The following is a 21819-nucleotide window of genomic DNA, read 5'->3' as shown; positions in this document are numbered from 1 at the left end:
AAAATAAATAATTGGAGCAAAATAGATAAGAAAAATAATGAATATGAATAAATACAAAATAAATAAAAAATGAATTTAACAAAATTAAAAATGAATGAAAATACTTAATAAATTTATTTTTCTCAAAATAATACTAAGTCATATCGAGATATTTTAAAATATTAAGTCTATTTCAAGATCCTAAGTCATTTTGAAAAAAGTAATTATTTTTTAACAACATTTCTTATTTTGAAATACCGATACGAAAATTATTTTGAGATAAGTACATTTTTTAGAAAGTTTCTTTCTTTTTTTTTTAAGATACTCACTTTAGTAAAGTTGTTAAAGTTGTTATTTTAAGGTACTAAGTCATTTCAAGATAAGTCAGTATTGTTTTAGATGGTTTCTAATTATTTTAAGATATTGAGTCATTGTTTTTGAGATACTAACTCATTATTTCTAGACTCGCAATATTTTTAAAGTATTTTGAGATATTAAAAATGAACTCATAATTTTTTTTAGAAAGTTTCTCAATATTTTGAAAACGTTTAGTATTCTGAGACACAAACTTTTGAGAAAGTTTCTCGTTATTGAGATACTAACTCATTATTTTGAGACACTTTGAGACACCAGGGCCCGCTGCACCAGGAGGAACCCAGGGCCCGCTGCACCAGAAGTCACAGGCAGCATAACATTCACCATGGCATCTCCAGACTCTTTCACACCCGTCACATTTGCTCAGTGTGAACTGATGTTCTTTGGCGACTGCCAACCAAGCTGCACGGTGCCGGGCTGTGAGCACAGGTCCCTCTAGAGGACGTGGGGCCCTCATGCCACCCTCATGGAGTCTGTTTCTGACAGTGTGGTCAGAAACATGCACACCAGTAGCCTGCTGGAGGTCATTGTGTAGGGCTCTGGCAGTGCTCCTCCTGTTCCTCCTCACACAAAGGAGCAGATACTGCTGCTGGGTTGATGCCTTTCTACAGCCCTGTCCAGCTCTTCTCATGTAACAGCTGGTCTCATGCTAACAGTAGTGACAAGGACACTAGCAGAACACAAAACTAGAGAAGAATCAGTCAGGAAGGATAAGGAGAGAGCAACTGTCTGTGGACGTCACATATTCTCCTACACATTCTATAGGCTTTTGGCTGATAGGTGGGTTCACTGTTAACACCCAGAAAAAGGAGGTAGGTATATCCCATATACCTGTGTATATATCCTGCTCTACACCACTGGATTTACAGGATCTTTTCTCCCCCATCACACTGACAGAAATGGACTCCCATACTTCTGCAGTCTATTTTTGTCAGCGGGTGTTTTGCAGCAGTTGGCCTGGAGACGCAGAAGTGTCCAGAATGGACTGGAATCAGAGAGTGGATCAGGGCAGCTGCTTTCCTCACCGAACCACAGTCTCCTTCTATTCAGCTGTGGTTTCTACCCAGAGTGGTCACCGCAGCTTAAAAAAGACAATGGCATGCCCTCACTCAGACAAACACAACGTTGACTTCATTGCACTTTATCATTATGACAATGACGACTTTGACTGTTATGTACGTGGGTCACTTTGTGAGAGAGCTGATGATAATAACCAGAGTATTTAAAGTCACGTTATGAGTATTTAAACCAGCTCATTTTTGAAACAATAATTACAGCCCTGTCACTGCCAAAACAAAATACATTATGCAGTATAATTCCGCATATTTCTCTCAAGTCTTCCATATTTACTTTTATAAGTCCAGTGTGAGGTCGGCTTTGGTTGAAGCTACTGTATTTTTCATTCTTTCCTCCCTTTAACTGAGCTCTCTCACCATCTGCTTACTTTCCACCGTCGTAAATTCTGTGGAAAGGAATTTAATCCACATAACAACCGTCACTTGCAGAGTTAATTGCGCGTGTGTGCCCAGGTAGGTTTTAAAAACAAGTCTGCAGCCATGATTGCAGCTCTGTGAGGCTGTATTTAGGCGGTGCTTTAAGCTAAATGCTAACGTGACAATGCCAAGGTGCTGATGTCAAGCTAATCAGCCCTTAACGCAAAGCACAAGTGGGGCTAATTGAGTGTTGGGTTTGGGACGAAATAGGTCCCAACCCTCACCTTTGGTCATGAGCTCTGGGTAGTGCCCAAAAGATTGAGGTTGTAGATACAAGCTGCCGAAATAAGTTTCGTCTGTGGGGTGGCTGAGGGCAGTTGAGGTGGTTCGGGCATCTGATCAGGATGCCTTCTGGGCACCTCCTGTTAGAGGTGTTTCAGGCACGTCCCACTGGTAGGAAGCCCCGGGGCAGACCCAGAACATGCTGGAGGGATTACATATCTCATCTGGCCTGGGAACACCTTGCTGGGGAGAGGGATGTCTGGGGTGCTTTGTTCAGCCTGCTGCCCCCGCGACCCGGCCTTGGATAAACGGATAAAAATAGATGGATGGATAAAACAAGTTGATTTCTTCTTAAAAATGATCCCATCCTCGAGAAATCGGCCTTTGTTTTCTTAAGAACCAACATGAATTATCCTGTTATTATCTCAAAATATCAAAATGATTTACTTACTTCTGTCCGAACACACAATAGGATTCATCCTGTCAGAATCCATGCGGTAGATGTTCTCTGCGTTGAAGACACATCAGCGAGCCAGCAGTTTGCAAGGCTGGTGTAAAGATGCACTTTCCACGTCCAGATACGACGTTCAAGGTACCCTGGGTGTGTTGGTTGCTGACGTTCTGGGACGCCGTGTCAAGTTCTGTCTGTTACGTGCATTGTCTTCTTTCAAGATACACTTCTGTTTTCACGGGCAAATTACTTTCAAAATAAAAGCACTACGTTGGTACAACACCGCAAATTGACTTTTTTTCTGTCAACAAAAAACGTGCATGGTTAGGTTTAGCAAACACACGCAATATAAATGTCCGATTCGCACGGGACGAGAAATCTCCGTAATTCTACCAGAGATGGGAGTGGTAACTCGGTTACCTGTCGGCATGTGCGTGCTACGTTGTTTCCTGTAAGCATCAGCTGAAGGATAATAATAACTAAAGATTAGCCCAATTTGAAATATTGCCCATGATCAGGATTGTGTGTACACAATGATTAGCAATATGGATTTATATCAGGCCTACCTAACACAACCAGAAGTCTCGTGGCTCTGAAAAGTGCTTTCTTCTCGACCTTTCTGATTGGTCTCCCACGTACAGTAGGGCTATGCGATCATTAGAAGAATGTCCACTATCACGACTGCCGACAACACCGAATGCTTCTTCAAGCGCCTCCATCATCGAAAAAACGCGGAAAACTAGTTGTAAACACGGAAAAATGGTTGTAAACAGGACGTGACGAAATATTTACATACGGGATTAATATTACCCGAGATATTTTCTCCAGACCGTTTTACAGAAGGTAAAAGTGGCCGTAATTTTTACTGACATTATCCGTAATGATTACAGACATGGTGCGTTCAAACGAGACTAAAATCCCTGGTAATAATTACATTACCCCACGTCTCCATGTTAAACTAATCCCGTCTGAATAGGGTTTTAACTGGACGCAAAACACTGGCCTCCTGGGTGAAAGTCTAATGGTTGGACCCTTCCACCATCCTCCCGCCTGCCCTATACGCCTTTTTGCTCACTTCAGTTACGTTGTTGTCCGGGTGCGTATCCCCCTGATGTCGCCGGGTGCCGTTACACAATAACAGTGGTCAGCTGCATGTCATGCTGATGTGGAAGGATGGCTTTATTCCTCGGTCTCTGACGCCGGAAGTCGCCGAGCAAGCGCCGGTATTCGAATGATTTTGGATTGAGACCTGGTTGGAAACACCTAATTTTAGATATTATGACGCACTATAACACGTTAATATGAACAGGTTTTCCATATGTGCAAATACTGCAACGCCAAGCTTTTCAAGACGTTGGTGGAGGTAGGCTGTGTTTGCGTGGTCCACCAGCCATTCCTGTTTTCTATAGTTTGACTTGAGAAACATCACATTAGGGCATGTTAATCGGAAAATCTTGACCTGCTGGTGGCGCTAGAGGGAAAGTCGGGATCATCAGCGTCATTAGGATTCATCCTCTGGGGACATCGAATATCTGGGCAAAATTTTGCGCCAATCCACGTGGTAGATGTCGAGATATTTCATAGCATAATGAAAACTTTGACCTGCAAGTGGTGCTAAGAGAAAGAGTCAGGGGATCATGAACGCCATTGCGATTCATCCTCCAGGGACCATGAATTTCTGCGCAAAATTTTGTACCAATGCACATGTTAGATGTTGAGATATTTAGAATTTGGACCAAAGTGTTGGATTGACCAACGTTGCCAAACACAGTGCAGTGAATAGGTCATTATACAGACATGCAACAGAGGTACTGTGTCCATCAGCACCTGCAGAAACATACAGTCCCCATATATTCCATGACCTTACCTGTTAAACATCAACAACACAGAGCTGGAACATAACACACACACACACACACACACACACTGTACTCTCGACTGTACACACGTTACTGTTGGCTACGGCTCAATGTCATTAATGTTTCCCTGTCAAACAGCCGTCTGTCCTCTCAATATCACATTCATTCACCTTTTTCTCTTTCTTCTCCTTCCTTCCATAACACTCCCTCCTCCTCCTCTCTCCCCGCCTCTCCTCTCCTTCTCCCTCCTTCCTCCTGCCTCTCCTATTGCTTCCTAACCTCGGAGGACAGCAGGATGGAGGACAGGGTGTGGACTGTGTGCCTCCTTGTCATTTTGACGCTGGGATGGACCGACGCTCAGAATCAGAACTTCACCAGGTAGGCCGACAGATTTCAGATATCGTGTGTCAGCTCTTTGAGTCTATCAATGTCCCTCTTGTGCATCCCGTCTTCTCGCCTGCGTGTGCACATGTGGCACGCCGTTTACCAACCCACATCTGTCTAGATTAACTACTGTGTTTTTTCCTCTCTTGGATGCAGTATTATGGCTACAGAGAAATAGAAGGGTTCAGTGTTAGGGAAGATGTGGTCAGCGTCCCGTAAACACACAAAATGACAGCATGCTGTAATTGATGCAGTGATTTAACCAGGCAGATGTACAGCAGTTTGCCCTCACGTCTGATGTTTGGGTCAAAGCTGGAGATAAATCATGAATTTTATTTTCTAAATCAACAGTTTTGATTTTTAAAAAAGGAGCTTGTTGAACCTGATGCATGCACTGCTGCAGCTACGTCCACACACGCACACACAGGGTGTAAATTGAACACGAGGGACAAACAAATGCCTGTGGGTTGTTCAGCTCCAGAGGGTCAGAAGGGAGGGACTCCACTGCCACTGGGTTGTTTTTTTTTGTTGGCCAAAAGTGCCCTTGTAGTACCGCAGCAGACACACAACATGAAAAGAGCATGACCGGAAAGAAAAATGGACTAAAAGTGGGTTTATGATTGCAAAAACAGACCCCACAGTGTAAAATCTGCTTTATTTTCGCCTTTTTTTCTCCAAGAAACGAGCACAAAAACAAACCTTGAGCCACATTTGATGACAAAATGTTGATTTTAAAAGGAGGAAACGAACTGACAGAGCAGACAACGTCTAAATTAACGAGTCTGCTGTGAAATTTAAAGTGGAGGCTTGCCCCTGCTTTGATCTGTGTGTATCTGAGTGTGTGTCACCAAACTCCATGTGTGAGCGGGCGGTTTAAAGTGCCCATCTGCTAAAATTAAATACTACTGACAACTTTCTTGTGGTGTGTGGAGAAAGCTCGCAGCACGTACACTGTATATTGACACTCTTCCTGGCTCGGTCGGAGCAGCTTTTCAAGAAAAAACCAGTGGAGTTTGTTGGGAACCTCCCCAGACTCAGAGAACAGAGACAGACTGTGCCACTGTGGTTTTCAGCGTGTATGTAAACCTGTGTATGTTTGTATGTATGTGTGTGTGTGTGTGTGTGTGTGTGTGTGTGTGTGTGCCTCGAAACTCTCAGTAAAGCTGTGTTTTCCTCCAGTGCAGCACGTCAAGTTAAACGCAGTTGACGGTGGTTTTGTGATTCTCTTTCTAGGCCCAACTTCCAGTGTGGAGGCCACCTGGTCACAGACTCGGGCATCGTGGCCAGTGAAGGATTCCCCAGTCCCTACAAACCCAACAGTAAATGCACCTGGTACATCACTGTGAGTCACTTTAAAAATCACTGCACCATATCTCGAGTGAGGGTAGAATGGAGCGTGAGATAAATCGGTCGTTTGTCGCCGGACCGTTGTGGTGAAGAGGGAGCTGAGCCGGAAGGCAAAGCTTTCAGTTTCTTGGTCCATCTACGTCCCAACCCTCACCTATGGGCATGAGCTCTGGGTAGTGACCAAAAGAATGAGATTGCAGATACAAGCAGCTGAAATGAGTTTCCTCCATGGGGTGGCTGGGCTCAGCCTTACTGTACGTTCACACCAAAAGCGACCAGAGCTTCCAAAGCGGCAGAAGTCATTCATTTTCAATGAGAACCGCGCATCTTGGGCGACCTGGTCGTCAGCCATGCGTCTTGGGCGACCAAAGCAACCGGAGCAGCCCGGAGGGGAGTTAAAACTCGTTTAACTTTATGGTAATGAGCTCTGACGCGGTTCGGCGGCAACCAGTCGGAATGCTGACGTGCTTCGATGAAGATGGTCCCAGAGAACAAGCCATGTAACTTTGGTTCCTACAGCACACTTGTTCCAACAATGGATATCGAGAAGTTTATTACTTGCGTTCGCACCCACTCAGTCCTTTACAATGTGTCGCTGTTTGTTACGGAGTCCAAAATAAAAATAGTGAGGCTTGGGACGGCGTCGCGGAGGTAGTTGGTTGGTCTGGTGAGTTTTAAAGTGTGTAATGTTCGTAACAGAGGAGAGAATTGCAGGCTAATGTTGCGACGTAGCATGCAAGTCTTCATCGCTTGGTTTGAATGGGATGACATACGTTTCCTGTTTTCATTGACCAAACATAACTTTCTGTTGGCCAACTATGAGCTTTCTGACTGGACAACAGCAAGCAGCAACTACGCTGCTGTCAAGCCAGCAGTCCACTTTGCAGCTCCTTTAAATTGACAAGCACGATCGAACGTTCAACGATTCACGTGATGAGCGACTAGAGCGACCAAAGCTGCCACAAATATTTTTGACAGTCGTGCTTCTTGGGCGTCCGCGAGAGACTTTGCCTCTTTGGAAGCTTCTGGTTTGAACGTACAGTTAGAGATAGGGTGAGGAGCTTGGACATCCGGAGGGAGCTCAGAGTAGAGCCGCTGCTCCTTCGTGTCAATAGGGTCAGTTGAGGTGGTTCGGGCATCTGATCAGGATGCCTCCTTGGTGCCTCCTGCTGGAGGTGGTTCAGGCACGTCCCACTGGTAGGAGGCCCCGGGGCAGATCCAGAACACACTGGAGGGATTACATATCTAATCTGGCCTGGGAACGCCTTGGGGTCCCCCAGGAGGAGCTGGAAAGCATTGCTGGGGAGAGGGACGTCTGGGGTGCTTTGCTTGACAGCAGCCCCCGCAACCTGGCCCCCAGATAAGTGGATGAAAATGGATGGATGGATGGATGCACCATTACACTGGACCCAAACCCAACATGTCCCAATGTGGCTGCTATGGGAGCGTATCCATGTATCTAGGGTCCTGTGTTACCCAATTCTACAGTGGCATTTTATTTCTTATACAATTTCCAAAAATATCAAAAAAGGAAAAGGGCCTGAAGCAAAGGTTTGGGCACCCTGCATGGTCAGGGCTTTGTAGCGCCCCCTTTGGCAAGTATCACAGCTTCTAAACACTTTTTGTATCCAGCTATTTCACCCATTCTTCCTGCAAAAAGCTTCTAGCTCTGTGAGATTCTTGGGCCGTCTGTATGCGCTGCTCTTTGAGGTCTATCCACAGATGTTTAGTGATATTTAGGTCGGGGGACTGTGACTCATTTTCATTCACAGTGTGAGTGAAAAGGTACTGACGCTCTGCACAGCCACGGTGAACCTGCACAGGTGATCACTGTTGGCTGATTAGACCTGCTCTCAGGACTGTGTGTGGGTGCACAGGCAGCACCTGTGTCACCTTTATTAGTGGATAGAGTTAGTTTTCTACCTAATTACAAGTCTGGGTACCTCCAAGGTAATTATGGGATAGTAGCTAGTAAAATAATGTAGCACAAGAGGAGAATGTTCATGAAGTCAGCAGTTTGGTCACATCAGACCTTCCAGTGATTAACAGCTTGCTAGACTTTGTGGGCAGTGTTCAGTTCCAGTTTTAATTCTCAGGGTTTCTTCCATTTATTCCAAATGTTGAACACACAGAAAGGTGGGAAGTGACTTAAAAGTTGATTTATGTTCAGTTCTTCTTGACTTAAAAAAAAGTGTTCCCCTTAAGTAGCTTAGAATAGCTCGACAAAGAAACAAGGTGTGCCACATGCAGCCTCACAGCACGCTGCTAGCATCTCTGTTACTGCAGCCCAGTGACTGGCCTTTATCATCTCAGGCTGAACTGGAACGCACCATCTGCTCAGGTTAACAGGGAGAGCTTAACTCATACAAAGCTCTCAAAGAGGACAGAATAACAACAAAAATAAATAAATAAAAATTCCTTTGTTGACTGCTGACAATCACACTATCTTTGGGCACACACACACATTCAGGGTACAAACAGAAACTAATAAACTGTTGAGCATTTACACAGCCCTTCTTCTCCCACAACTTGGTAGTGCCCAGTCACTCTGTGCAGAGGATCTAATCATACACACCTGTTTCATTAATGATACACACCTGTTTTCACTTTAACTAATTGAGATGATGATGTGCACCAACATCACAAGCAGGACGACAACTACAACTGTCCTCTTTAATCATTTTTACAGGTCATAATTTAAACAAGCTTGTATTTAGTTATATATGGAGGAAAAAATGGCTCAAGTATCAATAAATAAATTCATATGAAATAAATGAATTAATACAGAAATCAATATATATAAAAAATTAAATACAGGAATAAATTAATAATAAGGAAATAATTAAACAAAAGAATTAATAAATGCAGAAATAAATGCAGAAATAAATAATATCTAAATAAATGTTGAAATAAATCTAAAAATATTTGAATAAATGAATGCTAAAAAAAATACAGTCATAAATGCTAAAATGAATGAATGAAATAAATAAATACGAAAAAACTGAATAAATAAATAAATAAATAAAAGAATAAATAACTAAATAAATGTTAAAATAAATGTGGAAATGATTAATTAAAAAAATGAATCCAAAAATTAAATACAGAATTAAATCATAAATAAATAAAAGAATAAATTACTTAATAAATATGTAAATAAAAATATAAATCCATAGAAAATAACCATAGATAATTAAACAGGAAATAAATAAAAACATATCTTAAATATGTTTCTACATTTTTGAACAGCTACTTTTATTTTTGTATTTCTGTGTCTGTATGTTAACGCGGTGGAAGGTCCTTACCTCTGCAATAAGTTATTTATTTATGCATTTATTTTTTTTTAAATATATTTCTTTCAGACATTATTTATTCTTTCATTTATTTACAACTGTATTTATTTATTTCTGTATTTTTCTGTAATAATATAACACATAAATTAACAGATTATTTCAAACACTGGACTTTAAATTCATTAGTTAAAATACACATGCACAAAATCAGATGGACATACCTGGTATCTTTGGAAACCTTGAAATATTCCTTTTAATTTAAGATTAAGTTTGGATGCTTTGCAAGCGTAAAAAATCTACAAAAAAAACCCACTTCTAATGCTTCATATGCAGAATAGGAGGGAACATCAAGGTTTATTTAATGGAAAATATAAAACATCTTCCTTTGCCTCCCCCAGGTCCCAGAGGGTCACGTGGTCATGCTGTCTTTCCGCCTCTTCGACATGGAGGCCGACCCCACCTGTCGCTACGACTACCTGGACGTCTACAACGGTCACTCCCGCCTGGTGCAGAAGCTGGGTCGTTTCTGTGGGACGTTCCGGCCTGGCGCCCTCATCGCCACCTCCAACACCATGATGTTAGAGATGGTGTCAGACGAGGCCACAGGGGGAAGAGGCTTTCTCGCCGCCTTCAGCGCCGGGAAGCCGCATGTGGAAGGTGTGGACGTGTAATCCCACGCCAGATCCAAAACAGTCACATGAGTGCAGCAGACATGTTTCAGGATGGTAAAACATGCGTCTCTTATTTGAAAAAGGTTGAAGAAGTGTGTTAGCATTTCCTTTGTTTTATCCCACAGAGAACCAGTTCTGCGGAGGACGTCTGACCAAGTCTCAGGGCTCAGTCAAGACGCCCAACTGGCCCAACTCTAATTACCCAGCAGGCATCAGCTGCTCCTGGCACATCTCCGTAGAAACAGGCAACGTAAGCCAGTCATATCATGTACCTTAAACATCGCCTGTTAAAGACACAGAGTGACAATTTTAATATAAATGTAATAAAGTTGATTATCCAGTAGGAAGAGTCAAATCTTCAATGGACCTGTGTGTTTAAGCTGGTCTGAATTTGAGGAGAAGATTTGGCTAATTTTCCATGGGCGCAACCCACGCACTCAGCTCTGCTGCTCATCCCACAAATGCATGTTCCTTACAAATGTGGCACCATTTAAAAGGGAAATAAACAGGCTTTCCAACGGTAGAAGATTTATTGCCAAGAAGCATTGTTACAACAAAGAAATAATCTACCAAACACAAATTTCCTTACTTACTGTGCTCAGTTTATTTTCAAACAGCACTCCGACTTTACGTATCGTCCGGTTCGTTCCAGAGTACGTTCTGGCGCTCAGAGTGACTATTCCCAAACTCAGCGTTTGATTCTTTAAGTTTTTTAGTTAATATTGGACTCACCAAAATAAATAATTAAATTCAAACCCCTAAAATATAGTTCTTCAGGTGATGTGAAATTTTGATGAAAAGTAATGACTAGTGGGAAGCAGCACTAATGTTAGCTAGCTAGGCTAAGCAGCCAGACTTGTTAGCCTCCCCTCTCTGAGTGGAGTACAGACTTTAAGTTCCTCTTTGGGCATCGATTAAATGAAGGGTGCTTTCACACCTGCCCTGTTTGGTTCGGTCCAATCAAACTCAGTTCGTTTGCCCCCTAAAGACCCGAACATACTCGGGCGGAACGGACTCCGCGGAGGTCCGCGCGGACTCAAAGCGGACGTCTGCAAGCCCTGTGCGCGCAAAGCTCAGATTTTACGATCGCGCGAACTCCGCTCTGCGCGCCAGTGACTGCTCGGCAGGTATTTTTCACATCGCGGGGATTTTTCATGGACATTTTTACAGGAAACTACAACGCGGAAGTGCGCTTGACTATGAAAGCCCGAATTACTGCGGACATTCCTCGCGGAGTCCACTCCGCTTATAGTACACCCGAGTATGTTCGGGCCTTAAGTGCGGTTCGTTTGGGCAGGTGTGAACACAGCAATCACACTCAGGTGTGCACCGAAACAACCGGACTGAGACCTTCTTGAAGAGGTAGTTTCAGTCCGGTTACAAATGAACTCTGGTGCGGTTCGTTTGTGGTGAGAACGTGTTCCGACCTAGATCTGAACCAACTGCAGTCACATGACACATTGTTTGGGTTAAACATGAGCATGTTACAGTCCTGGAGGATTATTAATGTGCACCTCCTCCTGTACTGCCTTAATATGCACATTCAGCACATCCAATGCATCAAAACATTGTTTTCTAGTTGGAGCCGCGCCTCGTTTTCAAACTGTATGGTTTGACTAAAATGAACAATGACAGCAATATAGTCCACGATGAGCAGCGCTAAAATCAACCTGCGTAGTTGTCCCTCCATTGTGACATTAGAAAGTGTCACATTTATCTTGCAAGTGTACTCTTCTTCAACGTTTGCTTGACTTCCTGGATTTTCCCCACATGGAAATTCTGACCAATCAAGAGCAGCTTTCTCACACAAGGCATTTGATCTGGTCCGCTTGTAAATGCTACCGTGAGAACATGAACCAACTCTAGGCAATTATACAACTTTGTGACGAACTCAGTCCTTAATTCGGACCAAAGCAAGACGACTGTAGGTCTGAAAGCACCCTTAACCTTCTTCTCTGATACCCTTCATTTTGCTTTTGCGTTACGGGATTGGTTCCTTAGGTAAAAAATGCCTCTAAAATGTATTTCAGAGTAAGGATGAGGAGGAGCTGGGTGTGTTGATCCAGGCTGGTTGATGCTGGACGAGAAGGAGAAATAAAAAGAGTAGTGAAGGGGCCCGTCCAGCCTCAGATCCTGATGTAGTGTACATGTGTGTGTGTGATGGCGTCCTCCTGACGAAGTTCAAATGAAAGAGTTCATTTAGTGCCTGGAGGTGTGTTTCATGTGTGCCAAGAGATTGAACGTAAGGAAAGAGGGAAGGAAGCGAGAGCGAGGGAGAGAGTAAATGCCCTTCTGTATTTCACAAGCCTTGCCCTCCTCCTCCTCTTCCTCCTCCACCGACTGTATGTCAGCACTGTGCTGGACTCATGAAGACTATAAACATGTAGCGGCTCACATCATTCACTCCCCGTCGTGAGTCTGTGTTTCATGTTTCTTCCCCAGGTGATCGAGGTGAAGTTTGAGAAGCTGGACCTGGAGCCTGACACGTACTGTCGCTACGACTATGTGGCGCTGTTTAACGGGGGAGAGAGGGACAACTCGCGGCGGATCGGGAAGTTCTGCGGAGACAGGCCGCCAGGGTGAGATTACTGATCTGAAATGTTTCTGCATTCTCACATATCTATTTCCCCTTTACTGATCCTCCGTCTGTCCCTCCCTACATCTCTCTCTACGTAGAACAATAGTGACAAACGGGAACGAGCTCCTCGTCCAGTTCGTCTCCGACCTCAGCATTACCTCAGATGGCTTCATGGCCCACTACGCAAGTGTGCCCCGCGGGTCTCGGAGGCCCACCGCCGGGGGAGACTTCATCTATGGACCTCAGACGACCACAGCACCACAAAAACCAGCCGTGAAGCCGATCAAACCCACCAAACCACCTCCCAAACCTAAGCCTGCCCCCAAGCCTAAACCCACCCCAAAACCAGCCAAGAAACCACTGGTGAAGAAACCGCCGCCACGCAAACCTGCCGCCAAGCCCACACCTAAACCCAAGCCAGCTAAACCCACACCTAAACCCAAGCCAGCTAAACCCACACCTAAAGCACCTGTGAAAAAACCCACACCTAAACCTGGACTTAGACCTACACCCAAACCTAAGATCATTAAGCCGACGCTCAAACCGAGCATCAAGACTAAACCCACACGTAAGCCTGCACTGAAGACCAAGCCCACCTTAAAACCTGCCGTCAAACCAGTAAAGCCAACCCCAAAGAGCAGAGCCAAACCTACACCCAAACCCAAGATTAAACCCAAAGTGACGCCGAAACCTGGAGTTAGCAAGACGGTGACGAAGAAGCCTCTGGTGACCAAGAAACGTGAGTGACAATCAACAATCTGCACTTTGTTTTCATGTGTGTGTGTGTGTGTGCACAATGCTGCTGTATGAGAGTTTCACAGTATGATAACCATCTCAGAAAAATCAATTTCACAGTATAACAGTATTACACAGTTTGTTATTGATAATACGTTAGTAAGTTAGTTAGAATGACCCTTAAAGAAATGAAACAAAACGTTTTCTTGCTTAAATGAAAATGTGGTAATGTGTAAAAAGTCTGACAGGCCAGAGATGCACACGTGCAGCTGAGATTCTCTGTATAATCCCAGACAGGGTGTCCATTAACAGAAATCAATGGACGAAAAGGGAGGCCAGAACCATGGATTAAATTACCTCAGTGAGACACAAAACAACCAACTCAAAGTGACAACAAAAAGACAATAACACCACAAAGATACGTAAAGGAACTGCAAAGAAACACAAAACGACCACAAGGAGACACAAAATAAAATAATAAAATGACCCAAAAAATACATAAAATTACCGCAGTAATACACAAAATGACCACAAAGAGACCAGAAAATACATTGAATTACCTCAATAAGACATGAAATGACCTCAAGGAGACACAAAATGAGACATGAAACTACCAAACAATACATTAAGTTACCTCAATAGGACACAAAATTAGCTCAAAAAGACACAAAACAACCACGAGGAGACACAGAATGACTTCAAAGCGACATTAAACTACCAAACAATACATAAGTTACCTCAATAGGACACAAAACGACCACAAGGAGACACAAAATGACCCAAACAAATACATTAAATTACCTCAGTAAGACAAAATGACCACAAGGAGACTCAAAATGACAACAAGACCATAAAGAGAAGCAAGGGAACTGCAAAGAGACACAAAATTACCAGAAAATTCATTAAATGACCTCAAAAAGACACAAATCAACCACAGGGAGACATACAATGACTACAAACAGACATAAAACTACAGAAAATGCATTAAATTACCTCAATAGGACACAAAACAATCACAGGGAGACACAAAATGACAACAAAAAGACAAAAAAGAACATTAAGAGAAGCAAGGGAACTGCCAAGAGACACAAAATGACTACAAAGAGACATGAAACAACCAAAACAATACATTAAATTGCCTTTAAAAAAGCACAAAACAACCACAAGGAAACACAAAACCACAATAAAACCTGTGTGTCTTGCTCCTGTGTAGCAGAGATGATGGGGCCCTTTGCATATATGTGCCCAGGGGCCCTTTGTCTCATAACGCCCATGGCCAGATTCAGAAGCTGCTGCTGCAGGGGACATTAATTCCTGATCACAGACACCTTGAAAGGCAACATCCTGCTGATACAATTTTTACATGACAAAGAAAAAAAACCCGAAAATATTAATTTATATTTACACGCATTTTGCAATCAAATCTAAAGTTTCAGGGCGCCCAGTAGCTTCGTATTTAGGACAGACGCCCCATGTACACAGACAGTGCCCGCGGCACTCTGCTGCATATCCTTTCTCTCTCCGCCTTTCATGCTTACAACTGTCCTGTCATTAACGACAAAATAGCCCTAAAAATAATCTAAAAAAAACCAAAACAAGTATTCTTCCTTTAAGGTTCTCATGCAATGGAAACACCATTCTCTACTCCAGTAAATAGGATGAACCTTAAATATGACTTAGCATGCTCAGCTCATTGAACCCTTTGACCCAACTATGAGCCAGAAAGCTAACATTAGCCTAACAAGGTTCAAAGTCAAGAACACAGTGACGTTAAATATAACTAGTAGTTAAGTAAAAACCACAAAGAGACAAATAACTACCAAAGAAATACATTAAATGACCTCAGTAAGCCACAAAATTGCCTAAAAGCCAGACCAGCTAGTGCACACCTGTATCAAGAGCAGAGAAGGTGCTTATCATGTGTTTGTCGCTGTGTGTTTCCCTCAGCTTTACCACTGAACCCAGTGTGCACACAACCCTGTAAGAGGACAGGAACCCTCCAGTCCAGCTTCTGCCCTCATGACTTCGGTGAGCCAATCAGCTGCTCCTCTCCTCCTCACGAAATCTCTCTGTCCCAACAACTAAAATATTCAGAAATAACCTCTTATATTCCTCTGTCTTCCAGTGATAACGGGTAAGGTCACATCTTTGACCCCTGGTGAGAGGGGCTCAGTGTCAGTCGAGGTGTTCCTGATCAAGGCCTATAAGCCAGGACGCCTGAACATCGCCAGATCAGGGCCCATCATGTCGGCCACGCTGACCTCCACCTGCAAGAGATGCCCCGGGCTAATTAAAGGTACAGTACAGCTATGTGGATTTACAACCTTTTATTTGTCTCCGTCTATTGCATAAACTTGTAGAACAAAGCTGTATCTGACATATTCGGACATGTCTTTCTCTCGTCCAGGACGCAACTACGTGTTGATGGGAAAAGTCGACGCACTGGGCAACGGCCATCTCAGCCCCTCCAGCTTCACCCTCCTCTACAAGCCCATCCACGCCAAAGCACTGGCCAGCCTGGCGGGCAAACCGTGCTGACATCACAGCCCAGCCCACCAATCAGATGGACAGCCCTCTGACTCTCTCTCTGATCACATGTAACTTTACATAAAGAGTGAAAATATTATGAGTAATATCCAAACCTGATTTTTATACAATGCTGCCGTGAAAAATGATTTTTAAAAAACATACAACATTATAAAGTGTTATATTTTGTATTTTGTATGTAAGTTATGATATGTCTGTGATTAATGGTGCACATCAATAAACCATCTGGTGCTTAACGTGATCTAATATCTCAATTCTGCTGTTCACAGTGAAATATGACGTGAAACACTTTAAGGTAAAATTTTTATTAGGCACAAACATCAAAACATAGATAAATATTTTAATGCCCACAGAAGGCATTATGTTTCAGGTTGTCCTGCCATCCCATTCTCATGAACATGGTATCTCAAGAACACCTTAAGAAAATTTCTCCAACTTTGGCACAAACATCAACTTGGATTTAAGGATGAGCTGATTAGACTGTGGTGGTCATAGTCAAAGGTTACTGTGATGTCATCTGTCTCATTCTTGTGATCGTAATATCTCAAGAACACTTCAGGGTAATTTTTTTCAGATTTGGCACAAACGTCTACTTGGACTCAATGATGAACTGATTCGATTTTGGTGGTCAAAGGTCAAGGTCACTATAACCTTGTCCTTTGCATTCTTGTTAATGTGATATCTCAAGAAAACCTTACGGGATTTCCTTCAACTTTGGCACAAATGTCTGCTTGGGCTCAAGAATAAACTGATTAGATTTTGGGGTCAAAGGTCACTGTGACCTCGTCCTCAGCATTCTCGTTAGCGGGATATCTTAAGAACATGGTAAGGGTATTTCTTCAACTTTGGCACAAACATCCACTTGGACTCAAGGATGAACTGATTATATTTTGGTGGTTGTAGTTCAAAGGTCAAGGTCACTGTGACCTCCTTTTGTCTCATTCTCATGAAAGTGATATGTCAAGAACACTTCAGGGAAACATTTTCAATTTTACACAACTGTCAATGGTCAAGGTCACTGTGACCTCCTTCTGTCACATTGTTGTTAATGCGATAGCTCAAGAACACAGTAAGGGATTTTTTTTCAACACAAACATGCAGTTGGACTCAAAAATGAACTCATAAGATTTTGGTCATTGTAGGTCAAAGGTCAAGGTCACTGTGACCTTCTGTGTTATTCTTGTGAATGGTATATTTCAAGAACTCTCTGGGTTGTTTTTCAAATTTGGCACATTTGTTCACTTGGACTCAAGAATTAACTGATTAGAATGTAGTGGTGAAAGGTCAAGGTCACTGTGACCTTCTGTCTCATTCTTGTGATCGTGATATCTCAAGAACTCTCTGGGTTCTTTTTCAAGTTTGGTACCGACGTGACTAACACCTTAAGGAAATTTCTTCAACTTTGGCACAAACATCCACTTGGACTTAGGGATAAGATTAGGGGGTCAAAGGTCACTGTGACCGTTCACCCATCTCATTCTTGTGAATGCCATATCTCAAAAAGGCTGTGGAAGAATTTTCTTAAATTTGGCACAAATGTCTACTTGGACTCAAGAATGAACCAATTAGATTTTAGGGGTCAAAGGTCAAGGTCACTGTGACCTCATTAAACATGTTTTTGACCATAAGTCAAGAATTCTTGTGCTAATTATGACAAAACATTTGCAAAAACTTTGTATTCTGTATGTAAATTATAATATTTTACAGAACAATAAACCATATGGTGCATTAAGGTGATGTAAGACTCTCCTTTCTACTGCTCTTTAAACAAAATCTAATGGCACACTTTAAAGGCAAAATCAAACATCATCAAAACACGGTTAAATATTCTTATGTTTACTGTCATTCCATCCACTGACCACTCCATGTGTGTTTATTCGTTGCCACACAGGAGACATGAGCAACAGCTGCAGAAAATGATGAAACCCCACAGGATGTAGAAGAGGTTGGTGGTCCAGAAGGCAAACAGGTAGAGCGTCTTGTTGCAGTAGGTGTCCAGGCTGGAAATCGTCTTGTTATAGTTGGGTTCATAGATGGAATAAATCCACACATTACCTACAGAAAAGAAGAATAATTATGAACAGCAGTGTCCTGGGTCAAAGTCTTGATTCTACATTTGTTAGACAACCACTCCAGTCTTTCAGCCTTTTAGCCTACCAGCGATGAACCAGCAGAGGAAGAAGAGAAAGACAAGGCAGCTCCAGGTCTTGCTTTGATTCCCGAAGCTGGCACAGCAGGGCAGGATGGAGAGCACGGTCAGAAGCAGGGAGACGATGCCCATCACCAACAGGTAGATGGGGATGTAGGGCTGCCTCGGACAGTCATGTTGGTACACTGCTCCTGTAGGACACAAGGTGCGTCAGTTCACCTGCCTCGTCTATGTATGATCATTGAACTTCATTTTAGTTATGGAGGGTGAAAAATGACAAATGTATAGATACATTTAAAAAAAAAAACATTTTATATTTTTTTATATTTTATATATTTACATAATAAATGCATGAAAAAAGAAATAAATGCAGAGGTTAGGATATTTATTTATTTATTACCTTTTTAATCATTGACATTTATTCATACATTTATTTATTTAAACCATATTTATTTCAACATTTATTGATTTATTTATTCTGTATTTAAATGGTTATGTGTTTATGCATTTATCTATTCATTTCCATATTTGTTTCAGCATTTATTTGGCCAGTAATGTATTTATTTAGGTCTTTAAACCAGAATTTATTCATTGTCTTAATTATTTCTGTTTATATATATTTACTCCTATATATTTATTAAACATTTATATATTTGCTTTTTTCCTGTATTTATTCATACATTAATTTATTTATTCCATATTCAGTCGTTCATTGATTTATGCAATTATCTTTTTATTTCTATATTTATTTCAACTTTCTTTAGTAATTTATTTATTTAGTTATGCATTTATTTATTTGGATATTTATTTCAGGATTTATTTATTATTTTTTATTTATTTATTATCTATTAATTTATCCCTGTATTTAAAAAACAAAAAAACAAAATCATATATTTCCGTATTTATTTACTTTTCAGGTATATGTTTCATGATTTATTTACCATTTTAAATATTTCTGTTTTTATATATTTATTTCTGTATTTTTTTATACATTTATGTATTTCCATTTTTTAAATGTTTGTCCTGTATTTATTAATACATTTATTTATTTATTTATTCTGTATTCAGTTGTTCATTTATTTACACTTTTATCTTTATTTCCATATTTTCAAAATATATGTATTTAGTCATTTATTCTTTTATTCAGCTTTTTTAAAATTGAATAAATTTTTCTTTATTTCTGTATTTATTAATTATTGTATTCATTTTTATACATTTCAGGATTTATTTATTTATACAATATTCAATCATTTTCTTATTTTATGCATTTATCTATTTAGTTTAGCAACATTTTTTCATCATTTATTTTTTGTTTTATTTATCTATGCATTTATTTATTCTTTTATTTATTTCTGTACTTTAGAAATGTATTTCTGTTCTTATTCATGCATTTATTTATGTATTCTGTACTCATTTATTTATTAAGTTATTGATACTTGAGTCATTTTCATGCCTCCATATTTTTGGCTACATTTGCAATCCACAGTGAAACAACAAGTTCAAAGTTGAATTACTTACCTACGACCAACTGAGCGAAGGGCATGACCCCCATGATCACCTGGGCACATACTGAGGAGAGACAAACAACATTTTATACGTGTGATGAGATTAATTTCATATGAACACAAGTGTGCATGACGTTTTCCACATCACTATCTCTCACCTAATATTGCTGCTGGAGGTTGAAGAGGGCTGCGGATGCGCTGAAGTCCTTCGCTCTCTGACATTGTGCTTTATGATAAATGGAAACTACAGAGGGTCAAAGGAAAGAAAGACAGACGCATCAGATGTCGAATCTTGTCTGCAGTGTCCACATTTCTCAATAAGTGCTCCTAATTACATATAAAGTGGTGAAATAGCTCCACAAACGTACTGCAGAGAACTTCCCTAAAATAAAGGGGAAAGTTTCGTGTTGTTGTGAAAAGTAAGCACAGATCTAAAATGACTAAACAAACTATAAAAGAGACAGGAAACTGGCTGTTTTGAAGTTGAAAATAGATGAAAGAAGTGCACCAAAACTAATATGATTTGAGTTAAAAGAAAATGGCAGAACAATCTGTGCATGTAAAAAACCATAACCTAATCAGACAGGTCAAATACCTCTGTGTGAGTAAGAGTATCTCCTCGATGTGTCTCCTCTGGATCGACGGACTGCTGGGACATCTGAAGGTCAGAGACAGTTCACTTGTGGTGTGACGCAGAGGTCTCATGCTGTGTGAGGTGAGGTTTCAGTTTCCTTTCTGTTTGGTAATGAGGAAGCACGTCAAACTGTAAACTGGAATAATTCAGCATTGACCTTTTGTTGTTGTCACAGACTCTGTATCATGTTTTTACTGATTAATCACTTTGTATCTGGTCTTGTCCTACAACTTAAAGACTTTTTGGGTAAAGTATCTCAACAAAAATTAGCCTCCTATTTTCTTTAGATTTCCCCTTCATCCTTAAATGTATATATAAAAGGGTAACTTTGGTATTTTTCTATCTGGGCGCATGTTTTTGTGTCTTAGTGACTCATGGCGACAACACATCTTTTGAAACTGGGCTGCAGTGTAACCACTCTGGGCACAGCTGCAGCGTCATTGTACGTCTGTTTCCGTGGCAACTGGACTTTTAGAAACGGAGGAAACTTGGCAGAGAAATGAACCGCTGACCGTGGATATTTATGGATGTAATAATGTGTTTTGGACTCAATGTGTTTCTGAATTGGATTGTCTGGACCTTTGCTGATGTAACAGGACCGTTAAGTCAATAATTTGGGCATTTTTAAAACCTGTCAAAATCGTTTCTAAGACTTTTTAAGGCCTAAAATTTAGTTAGATGATTGGATTTTAGACTTTTCCAGGACCCGCTATCGTCGCTCACTCTCTTCCTTCAGCCTCTCGGTCTCGAGCACTGCAGCTGTCTGTCTCTGTCTCCTTGCTGGGCCAGGGAGGAGAGGTGCGAGGTGATATACAACATTATTAATAGTATTAATTAGGGCCTAATTCAATATTCGATTATCAAACTTAGGTTTGAACTTATAAAAAATATATAGGCTATATTCAAATATATTTTGAACTTCGAATTTTTTTTGACCGCCCTAATAATAATATAGCATAATATTCCACCTCCAAGCTCAAACCATAAGAACACGACTGGAGGCGGCCTATGATTTTGTCATGAAGCAGATCGTACCCATGCCTAGAACCATGTTGTGTCGTCATCCGTGGAGGTTGAAACAAGTAACGAGCCTATTTTGACGATGTAAGGAGTAGAAAGTACAGATATTTGTGATCAAATGTAGGGAGTAAAAGTAAAAAGTCGTCAGAAAAATAAATACTCAACTAAAGTACAGATACCTGAAAAATCTACTTAAGTACAGTAACAAAGTATTTGTACTTCGTTACTTCCCACCACTACGGACAATTCACCAGAGTCACCAGTTAACCTGCATGTCTTTGGACTGTGGGAGGAAGCTGGAGTACCCCGGGAAAACCCACGCTGACACAGGGAGAAGGCGCAAACCCCACATACAGGGGCTCCCACACCCTGGGTTCAAACTAGGAACCCTCTTGCTGTGAGGCGACAATGCTAACCACTGCAGCACCATTGTCCCACCACATGCCAGTTGTTCCCTCGCCAAAACTTAGCCTAAGGGTCTGTCCATAAGGGTTATTTGTCCACCCTCCTGACAAGCTGAGCCAACATTGTCTGTACCAAAGGATTTCTTAGGTTGTCTAGTTTCACAAGATACCCCACT

General features: G+C 41.4%; 2 protein-coding genes across 2 annotated transcripts; one reads left to right on the top strand and one right to left on the bottom strand.

The window, feature by feature from the left end:
- Positions 1-4674: 4674 nt before the first annotated feature.
- LOC126404215 (procollagen C-endopeptidase enhancer 2-like) lies at positions 4675-15922 on the top strand. The gene is made up of 9 exons (XM_050067273.1): positions 4675-4757; positions 5997-6105; positions 9799-10057; positions 10197-10321; positions 12514-12650; positions 12748-13388; positions 15332-15412; positions 15510-15680; positions 15792-15922. Exons 1-9 carry the CDS (start codon positions 4675-4677, stop codon positions 15920-15922), a joined length of 1737 nt encoding a protein of 578 aa, XP_049923230.1.
- A 420-nt stretch (positions 15923-16342) lies between these two features.
- Positions 16343-20277, bottom strand: LOC126404206 (transmembrane protein 272-like). Its single transcript, XM_050067261.1, has 5 exons — positions 20181-20277; positions 19744-19829; positions 19599-19649; positions 18089-18271; positions 16343-17986 (listed from the first exon to the last, which is right to left on the bottom strand). The coding sequence occupies exons 2-5, from the start codon at positions 19805-19807 to the stop codon at positions 17805-17807; spliced, it is 480 nt and encodes a 159-aa protein (XP_049923218.1). The 5' UTR covers positions 19808-19829; positions 20181-20277; the 3' UTR covers positions 16343-17804.
- Positions 20278-21819: the final 1542 nt, after the last annotated feature.

The sequence above is a fragment of the Epinephelus moara genome, chromosome 17 (genome assembly GCF_006386435.1).
Source record: "Epinephelus moara isolate mb chromosome 17, YSFRI_EMoa_1.0, whole genome shotgun sequence".
In the NCBI taxonomy this organism is placed as follows: domain Eukaryota; kingdom Metazoa; phylum Chordata; class Actinopteri; order Perciformes; family Serranidae; genus Epinephelus; species Epinephelus moara.
This window is presented reverse-complemented; position numbering and strand designations above follow the sequence as displayed.

Bases quoted from the DNA above. Each gene is read 5' to 3' on its own strand.
- LOC126404215 (XM_050067273.1), top strand. From the start codon at position 4,675: ATGGAGGACAGGGTGTGGACTGTGTGCCTCCTTGTCATTTTGACGCTG. The intron at 10,322-12,513 runs GTAAGCCAGTCA...TTTCTTCCCCAG, and splicing joins TCTCCGTAGAAACAGGCAAC to GTGATCGAGGTGAAGTTTGA. The intron at 15,681-15,791 runs GTACAGTACAGC...TCTCTCGTCCAG, and splicing joins ATGCCCCGGGCTAATTAAAG to GACGCAACTACGTGTTGATG.
- LOC126404206 (XM_050067261.1), bottom strand. From the start codon at position 19,807: ATGTCAGAGAGCGAAGGACTTCAGCGCATCCGCAGCCCTCTTCAACCT. The intron at 19,650-19,743 runs GTGAGAGATAGT...GTCTCTCCTCAG, and splicing joins ACCTCCAGCAGCAATATTAG to TATGTGCCCAGGTGATCATG. The intron at 17,987-18,088 runs GTAGGCTAAAAG...TCTTTTCTGTAG, and splicing joins CCTCTGCTGGTTCATCGCTG to GTAATGTGTGGATTTATTCC.